The 12,495-nt window shown below is 43.9% G+C and overlaps 1 protein-coding gene across 1 annotated transcript; it reads right to left on the bottom strand.

The window, feature by feature from the left end:
* On the bottom strand, positions 1-7,662 carry LOC147032868 (uncharacterized). The gene is made up of 4 exons (XM_085870811.1): positions 7,338-7,662; positions 7,200-7,262; positions 3,017-3,079; positions 1-1,442 (listed from the first exon to the last, which is right to left on the bottom strand). Exons 1-4 carry the CDS (start codon positions 7,486-7,488, stop codon positions 412-414), a joined length of 1,308 nt encoding a protein of 435 aa, XP_085726937.1. The 5' UTR covers positions 7,489-7,662; the 3' UTR covers positions 1-411.
* Positions 7,663-12,495: the final 4,833 nt, after the last annotated feature.

The raw sequence follows: 12,495 nt of genomic DNA on the forward strand, positions 1-12,495 counted from the left end.
AAGAATCCTTTATCAATCACAAGAATCATTGATGAATTGAAAAACAATTTAATAAACAAAACAAAGATGAATGAAAACAAATTTCACTTGTTTTACATAACAACGTGCATTTAGTGCATGTGTCGAGTCCAAGTGTTCCATTTCTCGACCTTTTGCATAATCTTTTCACAATTCTGGGTTTAGTGTAAGATTTTGATCATTGAAAATCATATCATCATTATTTTGGCCAAAGTCACTGTAACTCACAACTCCTTCAGGAATGTTGTCCTTCTCAATTTTGTACACGAGTTCAATGTCTGCTTACAGTACGTTTCACTCAGAACATTTGTATGGTTTAACTTTCATTGGGATTCTTTGATGTTTCTGTAAAGTTGAGAACTGAGTGAAGGCCTTACTGCATGTCGAGCACTTTCAGGACTTCACATCTGAATGTATTTTTTGATGTTTGTTTAAACCTGATGATTGAGTAAAGGCCTTACTGCACGTTGAACACTTGTAGGGTTTCACACCTGTATGTATTTTTTGATGTTTGTTTAAACCTGATGATTGAGTAAAGGCTTTACTGCACGTTGAACACTTATGGGGTTTCACACCTGTATGTATTTTTTGATGTTCATTTAAATGTGATGATTGACTAAAGGCCTTCATACACACAGAACACTTGTGGGACTTCACACCTGAATGGATTTTTTGATGTTGATTTAAGCCTGATGATTGAGTAAAGGCCTTACTGCACGTTGAACATTTGTGGGACTTCACACCTGAATGTATTTTTTGATGTTGATACAAATTTGATGATGAACGAAAGGCCTTTACACACACACAACACTTGTGGGACTTCACATCTGCATGTATTTTTTGATGTTGATATAAACCTGATGATTGAGTAAAGGTCTTACTGCACGTTGAACATTTGTGGGACTTCACACCTGAATGTATTTTTTGATGTTGATATAAACTCGATGCTTGACGAAAGGCCTTACTGCACGTTGAACACTTGTAGGACTTCATACCTGTATGTATTTTTTGATGTTGATTTAAATGTGATGATTGACTAAAGGCCTTCAAACACAAAGAGCACTTGAAGGGTTTCACACCTGTATGTATTTTTTGATGTTTATATAAATTTGATGATACACTAAAGGCCTTACTGCACCTTGAACATTTGTGGGGTTTCACACCTGTATGTATTTTTTGATGATGATTTAAATTTGATGAACGATTAAATTCTTTCAAACACAGAGAACACCTGTATAGTTTATCACTTCCTTCGACGTTCTCTTTCGGGATGTTGAGAGAACTGTTCTTCTTGTTGTTGCTGGACACACCACTGCTTATATCAACGTCCTGACAAAGAGTCCGTGTCACGTGATGATTGAAGGGAACTTCAGTGTCGATCAACGGGAAACACTTGGAACAAGAATCCTTTTTCATTTGTTTCTCTGCAATGGCAATTCACAAAGAGGATCAATAAATCCCTTTTGGAATGAAACATTTAACACAGAAAACACATTGTACTCCAATTGGATCAAAAAATTTGAGCGATGGGAAGAGAGGAGACGAAAGAAAGGAAAGAAATAAAGAATGAAGAAGGAGTAAAATGAGAGCGAGAAAGACAAGGAAAGAGAGAGAGAGATATATATATATATAAACACACACACACACACACACACACACACACACACACACACACACACACACACACACACACACACACACACACACACACACACACACACACACACACACACACACACACACACACACACACACATCCACACACACATCCACACACACATCCACACATCCACACATCCACACATCCACACATCCACACACCCAGGCTTTTCCTTCTATCATCAAGGAGTGGGGGGTCCCAAAGGCTTTGCCCCAATCCCATCATCTGGCGAGTTGCCCTGTGAAGAGCAGCAGCATCAGAGGCACTCTCTATTGCTTTGCATTTGTCGGTTTTGCAAGGTGAAGGGTTTTACGGTGTCCGGAGTGCAAATCTTGCCACAAACCTCCGAAAAAAGTAACTCAACTGCAGGAGGACGTCCGCAGACAGTTGGGTACGAGAAATGGATGGCCCTTGGCTCACAAGGAACTCCTCTGCCCTTTGACAGGTTTTGTTTTTAATTCTGCTGAGTGTCCATATCATACACCCTCCTCACCAGGACACCTGGTGGGGGGAGACGATCTTGTTTTTGATGATGACTTCATCGACCGCTCACGCTTCGAGCAGGAGATATCTTCAGGGAACTCTCACCAGAAAACCTTGTGGGACAGTTTAGTCAATGACAACCCGACCATGAAACAGGTTATTACAGGTTGTCATGGTACCTGCAGCAAGTCACAGATCTAATCCAGCCTGACCTTCTGGTGGAACTGCCTAAATCCAGGATTGCTGCTCACCTCCACTCATTTGTTCCTCTTTGTTCCCTGCCTGTGCAACCAACTTCCACATTCTCTTCAATCTCCTTCTTCCTTCCGGGTTTTGAAGACAGCTGTTGCGCACCATCTCAAATCATCCCCCATCCAAAACCATGATCTTTTCTGCCCTCATTAACCCCACCCCACCCCATCCTTCCAAATTTCAAGGTTCCCTCCTGAGAGTTTCCTTCTGTATCCACCTTGTCCACCTAATTCCTCCCCACACCCATTTTTTGTTCGCCGCCCTCTGTCTTGGCCTTCGGCTCTGCTGTTGGTGTTTCCCCCCTCTCTCTGCCGTTCCTTTTGTTCTGTTGTGTTCTGATCCGTTCAGTGTACTGATACTCGGTATTTTCATGGATGTGAGTGCATGTTGGTGACAGATCGACTCCATCACACCCGTCGGCCACGTGCAAGGTCTCCGTGAACGTCTCGACGATCAAAACAAATTCGGTTTCTTAACGAGCTTGGTGTTCGAGTATCTACACGGCATGAAGGCAAGTACAACGTCTGTCTGGAGAACAACCTCCGTACAATGTACATTAATCGTTTGTAAATGGTACAACTACAAGGTTGATGAGGTTCAGACCTTTGTCTTGAGAGGGCGATTCATCCACAAACTCAGATTTGATCTTCATTTTCACAACAAGATCTGGAAAATACAACAAGGACAAAAGCACAAGCTTGTCAGGTACGTTTAACAGTTTAACAATCACATTCATTCAAAAAGGACAACAAGGTGATTCAATTAACAATGGCAGGTATTTACTACACAAACGCAACCAACGTGTCCACCAAGGTTCATCCGAATCCGTCCACAACTTGTTGAGATATCGTGATCCTTCACACCTTCGGTGATAGTGCGGGCTGATATGTACGAAAAACATGTCCCGTAGGATTTTTGTGCTAAAATTGATTTTTTTTGTGGGTTTGATACCATTTTGGACCATAGTTACAGAAAATTTTAGGGTCCAAATTTTTTGCATCCCGGAACCCGTTTTTTCGGGCCCTTTTCAAAATGGCCACCATCAAACAGGTCTCGGATCATATCTCAGTAACTAATTGATGGATTTTAATGATTTTTGTGTCTAATCGGGGGTTTTTCAGGGTGCTGAGTCCAATTATGAGGGTATCAGACCTATTAAAGGTAAAATTCATTTGGTTAGGGTCAAGGTTATGTAGGGAAGAGGGGGGCATAAGCATATAGCTGACATAAAATGGTGTTGTGGCGCTTCAGTTCCAGAGTAAATTTTCAGCATAATTAGTAGATACATATTATACATTTAATTATCAGCATCAAGATAATCATTTAGCAAGATGACTCACATTATATATAGTCAACTATGATGTTTGGATCATGCATGAATGTCATAGTCAAATCTAGTTTATAATGTTACTAGATGCACGTTTTGGTAATTAAATTGTGTACACATCAAGTTGAATTTATGGTGACACATTTTTCTTATGTTTCAGATGTTGGATCAGAATACTGAGTATGTAACAGTGCAGTATCATATACAATGTCTCAAGACCTCTTGAATCGCTGCATTGTATGCCTAGCAGGTGAATCATCACAGAAGAAACTGGTCAAGAAACCTGGTGTCAACAAAATTACTGACTTATTGGCATGTTGCAGAGAGCGTGTATTATTGGGAGAGAATGAGCTCAAGCCACTTGTAGGTCGTTTGTGTAGTTTAGATGAATTTCAGCGAGAGAATGTTCGATATCATAGTGAGTGCCGCTAGCCAATTGTGAACAAAGACCATTCAGAAGGAGTTACAAAGAGGAAGCTGGATCATGAGGAATCTCTCTCTCTCTCTCGCTAATTTTTCATCAAAAAGAGGCCCTGGCCGTCCTGGGAAATCCCAAGAAGAGACCCGTCAGAGGCGTTTTCAAACTGTGCAAAAAAGAGGTGAAATGTATATTTTCTCCCTGCAAGTTTTGTACACCATCTGACTCACAAGAGTTCCATCGTGTTCTGAGTGACCCTATGGGTCAAACTCTGCTTGATATCAAGAGCAACACTAAGGATGACACCATCAGGGTATGTTTCTCTGGCTTGGAACAGTCGGGGGATGCTGCTGCCCAGGAAAAGTATTATCATAAAAAAATGCTTACGATATGCTCAACGGACATTCTCAGACAGTGTCAGTAAGGATAAGATTACTCGGGAGATTTGTGATGAACTGTTGCTCTTATCAGTCAAAGCCTCACTCTCTGTTGGTGGTATTGTACCGAGTATGAATGACATCAACAATGAGTATGTATCAATTCTTGAAGAGTATCACATAGAACAGCTTTATTGTGGCAACCATAAAAAGTACCTAAAAAGAGTTGATTCAAGAATATCTTCCCAATGTCAAGTTTGTAAAATCTGTTCGTAAAAATGAAAACGAAAAAGTGATTTTATCAAAATCAGTCAGCCAGGCAGTTGAACATGCAGCAGCACAGAATACTTCAGTCAATGCTTTTGTTAGCTTGGCTAATGGACTCAGGGATGAGATCATCAGTCATCGACATTGGAAATTCAGTGTGATTTGAGAAATTTCAAAAATCCCCCAATGTTGCAATTCTTTCTCAACCAACTCTTATTTGGACCTCATATTAAAAGAGTCACTGGTAAGAGAGATGTTGAAGTGCAAAAAACTGTTGATGTTGCATGTCAATTCCTGATGCAAGATACAAGAAGTGACAGTCAAGTCAAGCATAAACCCAAGAATGATGGAGGATTCAGGCGTGATGGAGTAGAAACGCCCCTGTCAATTGGACTGCCACTGTCTGTTCATTCCCGAGTGCGTGACAAAAGTCTTATGACCAATCTCACAACTGTGTATGTTGGCAGTGACGATCAGCACATACTCAACATTGAAAAGTGAATTGAGCATGCTGTGCTGATGAGAATGCAAGAGACTGGAGGTTTCTGTCTCCCTGACTTTGTGAAGAAGGGTGTGAATGTCTGGTTTGCGGTCGACAACATCGATCTTCTGGAAGATACTCCCTATGGACAGAATACATTCCATGGAACACTTGTTGTCCTTAATCAGAGCGAGGATAAGAATGCTGAACCGATCAACACCCCTCTAGTAATCCCAGACAAGGTCCCTTCTGACCCTCTGAAAGTTAAGATCAATTATCTTGATGAGCTGACCATACAGCTGAAACCAATCCATTTTGGGGAGTACAAGATTGGCCAAAGAGACCAACTGTTACCCAAGTACAAACACTATACCCACACATGGGCACTCACAAACTACCTGGCTAATGAAATACTCCAACCACAGGTTGCTGGTTTATCAGATGTAACTAGAGAAGCATCAACATTTCAGGAAACTTCTGAAGGTCACATGGAGGACCTAGGCCAAGGTGAAGTGCAAGGCCAAATTGAAGTGCCCGGCCTATCTCTGTTTCCATTATCACCTGCTGACTCTACTGAATCCTCTGCTCCATGTCTGGAAAATACAACTGCTTTGGGTTCAATCCTACAAGTGCGAAATGGAGCTGGCAAAAAGGAAAAGCTTGAGAAACAAGATGTGATGCCAACGTGGGCAGCAACACAATCTCTCTTGTTATCCACACAAGGACATGTTGATGTCAAGCAAACAAACTCTCAGGTTATTGCACCCCTCTTCAAGACTTCTCCCACTGACTATGCCACACTATACATTGTTTTGAGACACACAAAACATATCTGCCGTCATTGTGGGTCCCGAGAGACGCACACTCATAACAGTTGACCTTGATTTGTATAATCGTGCAATCCAGATTCAAGAGTCTGTTGGCAACCAGAACTGGGTCTCGAGGACTGGTATCTTACATGTTGCATTTGCCTCACTGCATGCCCTGGGAAAGACAGTTGAGGGCAGCGGTGTTGATAGCTGTGCTGTAGAGAGCGGTATCTACTCTTCTGCAGCACTCAGAGGAATTTATGGTGGCAAGGCATTCAAGAGGGGCATGGAGTACCACATCATTAATGCCCTGGCCATCATGATGATGAAGTTTGATGCCATCATTGATAAAATCTAACAAGCCCAGACTAGTCTGTGTAGATAGTCCAATAATCTAATAATCTTAGAGCATGTGGAGTAATCTTCCATATTGGTGTCTACTTCTTTTTATACCAGAAACATTTAGTACTTGTATTAATATTTAATATTAAATATTACTGTGCTTGTATAGCTTTAAGCCTATGAGATCATTCTTCACGTTGCTGGAAAGCAGTTCGTGTTTCGGAGTTCGTTTTGTTTTCCATGAGAAATTCTTACAAGTCAGGAGGAATCTTGTTTATTGGTGTCTATTCCCACGGTAGACATTGAGTGCTTGTACCAGTATTTGATATTTAGTATTCTAGTCATTGTATAGTTTTGTGGCTATGAGGAAGCTGAAACTTCACCACAAAGTGGTTTGTGTTGAGTTTTTTTTTGCAGTTGTAGCCTTGACCTTGCCAAAATAACATTGCCTCCTACCACAAATCAATCTGGAACCCTCATAATTGGACTCAGCACCCTGAAAAACCCCCAATTAGACACAAAAATCATTACAATCCATCAATTAATGACTGAGGTATGAGCCCGGACCTGTTTGATGACGGCCATTTTGAAAAGGGCCCGAAAAAAAGGGTTCCTGGAGCCGAAAAATTTGGACCCGAAAATTTCCTGTTACTTTGGTCCAAAATGGTTTCAAACCCACAAAAAAAATCTATTTCAGCACAAAAATCCTACGGAATTCCATATCAGCCCGAACTATGGTGGAGGGAATGAGTTTGTGGTTCAAACCTTCGTGTGGAGGGAACGAATCATCGACGGACTCGGACTCGAGCTTCACCTTCACAACACCATCTGAAACACAAACAATCCGTTCAAAGGAAACTGTCATGAACCACAAGATCTCGTTACGGAGAGAACGTCACGTACCGGGTCCGGACTCCTCATCCTCGGGTGAACCGACCATGGACCCGCTGTGTGAGGGACGGACTCCGGGATCTACCGTGTTTCCTCCATCGAAGCCGTTCGTGGATCCCGGGGTGTTCGCTTTGTCATCTTCACCGGAGAGATCTCGGTTCATCGTGTATCGTCCTGACGACAGGAAACTGTGAGGAAAACGAGGGGAGAACCTGAGGTATTCAGGAAAAAAACAAATCACGTGATCACGATAAAATCACGGCTTCTCAGCGGCAGATTCGCGCCGCCCGGCCGTGTGACCGACGAAACAGGAAAACTCATCAATTGATCTTGTTACGGGGAAAAAAAAACTACCAAACCATTAAAATTCTGAGTAATAATGACATTAATATTAAAACTCAGAAGCCAATCTGAGCTACAAAAATATTAATCAGTTGAAAGGGACTGTCAGCAGAAAATGGCGGGAACACAAATAAATTCGGTATCGAAGGAAATTTTATCTTTTGAAGACGCCAGTACTCGGTCGAGGCTCATGGAAGGGCTCCGGCTCAAAACAGATGAGGACAAACATAACAAAGGGAACCAACAGCAAGACGGAGGGAGAAGGTCGACGGAAACGGACAAACAAGGGATGCAGGTCACGATGAGGGGTTTGGGAGAGCGCACAGGGTGGACGACATGGAGACAGAAACAAGATTTTGGGAGAGGGGTGTGAGGTGGTTTAATGGGTGGAGAAAAGATCATGGTATTGGACGGGGGATGACTTGAGATGTTGGTGAACAGCTGTCTTGAAGACCTGGAGGGAGGAATGAGATGAAGAGAGTATGGAAGATGGTGTCTTCTGTGAAGAGCACACGAGTTATTGCCAGCTTTGTGAACAGATTACAAATCCCTTTCTCAGTCCATTCAGTCAGGCATCAGGGGATGGGGTGGTCAGCCGGTTCATCGAAAGACTTGGGTGGAAAGGTGAATGTAATTTGATTATTTGTTTTTAACCATAGAAATGCAAGCTTGGTTCGAGTAAAACTTCCCTTTGAATGGATTCCCCAAAGCAAAGTGAGGGTGAAACAACTTGGATAAATAGACATTGATATTGTTGCGGCCACGGATACCGAGACACTACCTTGTCACTCAAGAGTATAAATCCCCGGTTGTCCTCGGGAGAGCCGAACCTGGAACCACTGATCACAATTAACATTGTGGTACGGTGGGTTGTTTTAGAACCATGCTTATCGGGGGTTGACTTACGGCTAAACACAGACAAGTGTACCCAGCAGATCATTCAGGGGCCGGGGGGAGAAGATTTGTCTCGCTCACCAGAGTAGTTATCCGTGAAGTGAAAACGTCCTGAAATGTGTGCGTGCGTGTCATGTCCGTCGACAGTACCCAGCCTTGCCGTGCACCGTCTCGTGAACAGCCTTGAATGCCGGTCGACGTCTGCGAGGGCACCTGGATCATCTTTCGCGGGTTTAGACCTTGGTGCTGTGTCACGGGCAGCTCCTCACACTTCATGAAACTGGTGACATCCATTGACCACACGGTCCGTCGGTGAATGACCCGCGCCTCACACGGTGACCGACCCATGCCTCACTCGTTGTCGGCGCTGCTCTCACCCACATGCACACCGCACGCTCACTTGCTCAAGCACAGGGAAAGACTAATTGTCTCGTTGTTGGCGCTGGTCAGACACCCACACGCTCGCTTGCTTACTTCTTCCCTCGCGTGCTTCAACTCTCACTTCTTTCTCGGCTCACTTCCCCATGTCTTGCTCGCTTCTCTCCTCCTTTTCCTCTCTGGCTTTCTTTCTCATTCTCTTCTCCCTCCTCTTACTTCTCTGGCCTCAGAAAGGACCTCCAATTCATTTTATATCTGCGTCCCGTCTCAGCACGTGCAGAGTTCCCCCCCAGCTCACCCCGCCCCACTTGCGCATGGTTACCATGACGACCCGTGCGCTCTCAAAAAAGTCAGGCATCGGCGCTCTCAAAAGAAATACGTGCATAAACGTTGGAGGAAAAATAAGGGCGGGTGTTAGAGCTCGCGATGAAATATGTGTGAACGTGTCAGTCATAAAGAAAAAAAAATTCCCATAAGAGAGGGGATCTATTCTTTACCCTTCTCAACGCATCACATTTAAAATCCCATTAAACATGGGGATAGGGCTCATCTGAACATACATTTAAGGAATCAACTGTCTGAGGACCTGGATGTGTGGATGCATTCATCAGACCGGATTCTGAAATCCGTAACAATATCATCACCAATGCACAGGATGACTCTCCCATACAAAAAACATCTCCTGTGATTGGGTCAGTGAGTGTAGAAGAACCATGATACACCAATGTGACAATGTTAACGACACTGAACATCTTGGTGTGCAATCTGATTAAATCTACCTCTTATTGGTTTACTGATTCTTCCTCTGTGATGGAGCTGTCAGTGTAAAAGACTGTCCATCGTGAGATTGAATCTTGACTCGGCGATAAACTACCATCCTGGTGTTTCGCAGACAGGGCGTACGTCGATGTTTGTGCACCAACCCTTGGACGATCTCACAGTGCCTTTCCCAAGGAGGTGGTGAGCTGACAAGTGATTCGTGATCACCGACCCATCATGTGAAACACACACCTCCCGGAGACGCCTGAAATATCAAACATGTCCAAATTGGACAAACGAACACTTTTCTCGCAGTTGGAACTGCTGCAAAGTTCAATTCTGGACCTTAGATTTTGTAATTCGGCTGAGCCTGGTGTTGGCGCAGTGGTAAGGGCAGTGGCTTGGGACCCAAGAGGTCCTGAGTTCAAGCCCCGTTGGGACACTGAATTAATATATGTATGTATGTATATATATATATATATATATATATATATATATATATATATATATATATATATATATATATATATATGTATTTATATAATGTGGATATATATAAATATATATATATATATATATAAATATATATAAACCAAGTCGAAAACACCAGGGGGTTGACTCAGCCTGCCATCCTTCCGAGGTCGGCGAAATGAGCACCAGTTGTACTGGGCCCGCTGTTTGCCCCCGTTAGAATAGGTGTGTACCATATCCCTGTGTGTCGTAAGAGGCGACCAGGGTTGCGTCAGGAAGGGCATCCGGCGTAAAAACCCTATGCCAAATCATTATGCGGACAACAAAACGAATTTCCATACCGGATCGGTCGAGGCCCGGGTTACCAACGACCGCCACCGGTACCGGTGGTCAGCAGGGTACCAGTGGAAATTGTGCTACTGCTGGGGGAAGGAGGAGAAGGAGACGGGGAAGGCGAGCCCGGAGGCAGTGGGAGAAGGGGGAGGGTAGAAGTGTGGAGGTGAGAGTTGGAACTCTGAATGTTGGGACGATGACTGGCAAAGGGCCAGAGTTGGCTGATATGATGGAGAGAAGAAAGGTGGACATACTGTGTGTACAAGAGACCAAGTGGATGGGGAGTAAGGCGAGGAGCATTGGAGGTGGTTTCAAACTGTTCTACCATGGTGTGGATGGGAGGAGAAATGGTGTCGGGATAATCCTGAAGGAAGATCATGTCAAGAGGGTATTGGAGGTGAGGAGGGTGTCTGACCGAGTGATGAGTGTGAAGTTGGAAATTGAAGGGGTGATGATGAATGTCATCAGTGCATATGCCCCACATATGGGGTGTGAGATGGAATATAAAGAAGATTTCTGGAGCGAGTTAGATGAAGTGGTGGAGAGTGTATCCAAGGATGAAAGAGTGGTGATTGGAGCAGATTTCTTAATGGACATGTTGGGGAAGGGAATAAAGAGGATGAGGAGGTGATGGGGAGGTACGGTCTCAACAAGAGAAATGTGGAAGGGCAAATGGTGGTAGAGTTTGCAAAAGAATGGAAATGGCAGTGGTAAACACGTATTTCAAGAAGAAGGAGGAACACAGGGTGACATACAAGAGTGGAGGAAAGTGCACACAGGTGGATTACATCTTAAGTAGGAGATGCAACCTGAAAGAGATTAGTGACTGTAAGGTTGTGGCAGGGGAGAGTGTAGCTCGACAGCATCGATTGGTGGTCTGTAGGATGACTTTCGAGGTGAGGTTGAGGAAGAGAGTGAGGGCTGAACCAAGGACCAGATGGTGGAAGCTGAAGGAGGAAGACTGTTGCGTGAAATTTAGGGAGGAGGTGAGACAGGCGCTGGATGGTGGTAAAGATGGGTGGGATGATTGGGCAACGACAGCAGAAGTTGTGAGGGAGATAGCTCGGAAGGTACTTGGTGTGACATCTGGACAGAGGAAGGAAGATAAGGAGACTTGGTGGTGGAATGAGGAAGTACAGGAAAGTATAAGGAAGAAGGGGTTGGCTAAAAAGAAGTGGGATAGTCAGAGAGATGAAGAAAGTCGGCAGGAGTATAAGGAGTGGCGTCGAAAAGCAAAAAGAGAGGTGGCAAATGCCAAGGAAAAGGCATATGACGAGCTGTATGAGAAGCTGGATACAAAAGAAGGGGAAAAGGATTTATACCGATTGGCAAGACAGAGGGACCGAGCTGGGAAGGATGTGCTGCAGGTTAGGGTGATAAAGGACGCAAATGGGAATGTGCTGACGAGCGAGGAGAGTGTGTTGAGAAGGTGGATGGAGTACTTTGAGGAGCTGATGAATGAAGAAAATGAGAGAGAGAGAAGGTTGGAAGAGGTGGAGATAGTGAATCTGGAAGTGGGGTGGATCAGTAAGGATGAAGTGAGGACTGCTATGAAGAAGATGAAAAGTGGAAAGGCGGTTGGCCCAGATGGTATACCAGTGGAGGCATGGAAGTGCTTAGGAGAGATGGCAGTGGGGTTGTTAACCAGATTGTTTAATAAAGTCTTGGAAAGTGAGAGGATGCCGGAGGAGTGGAGATTAAGTGTACTGATTCCGATTTTCAAGAATAAGGGTGATGTGCAGAGCTGTGGAAATTACAGAGGGATAAAGTTGTTAAGCCACACCATGAAGTTGTGGGAAAGAGTAGTGGAAGCTCGGTTGAGAGGAGAGGTGACGATCTGTGAGCAGCAATATGGGTTTATGCCAGGAAAGAGCACCACTGATGCGATGTTTGCTTTGAGAATGTTGATGGAGAAGTATAGGGAAGGCCAGAAAGAGTTACATTGTGTGTTTGTGGATTTAGAGAAAGCTTATGATAGGGTGCCAAGAGAGGA

This window comes from Eptatretus burgeri, chromosome 2 (genome assembly GCF_056783735.1).
Source record: "Eptatretus burgeri isolate ZD-2024b chromosome 2, Ebu_testis_v1, whole genome shotgun sequence".
NCBI classification, from domain to species: domain Eukaryota; kingdom Metazoa; phylum Chordata; class Myxini; order Myxiniformes; family Myxinidae; genus Eptatretus; species Eptatretus burgeri.

What these genes read in the sequence shown, in the direction of transcription:
- LOC147032868 (XM_085870811.1), bottom strand. Translation starts at nt 7,488, where the DNA reads ATGAACCGAGATCTCTCCGGTGAAGATGACAAAGCGAACACCCCGGGA. An exon ending in GGATGAGGAGTCCGGACCCG is followed by an intron (nt 7,263 to 7,337) that starts GTACGTGACGTT and finishes TTTGTGTTTCAG; the next exon opens with ATGGTGTTGTGAAGGTGAAG. An exon ending in TTCGTTCCCTCCACACGAAG is followed by an intron (nt 3,080 to 7,199) that starts GTTTGAACCACA and finishes TGTATTTTCCAG; the next exon opens with ATCTTGTTGTGAAAATGAAG.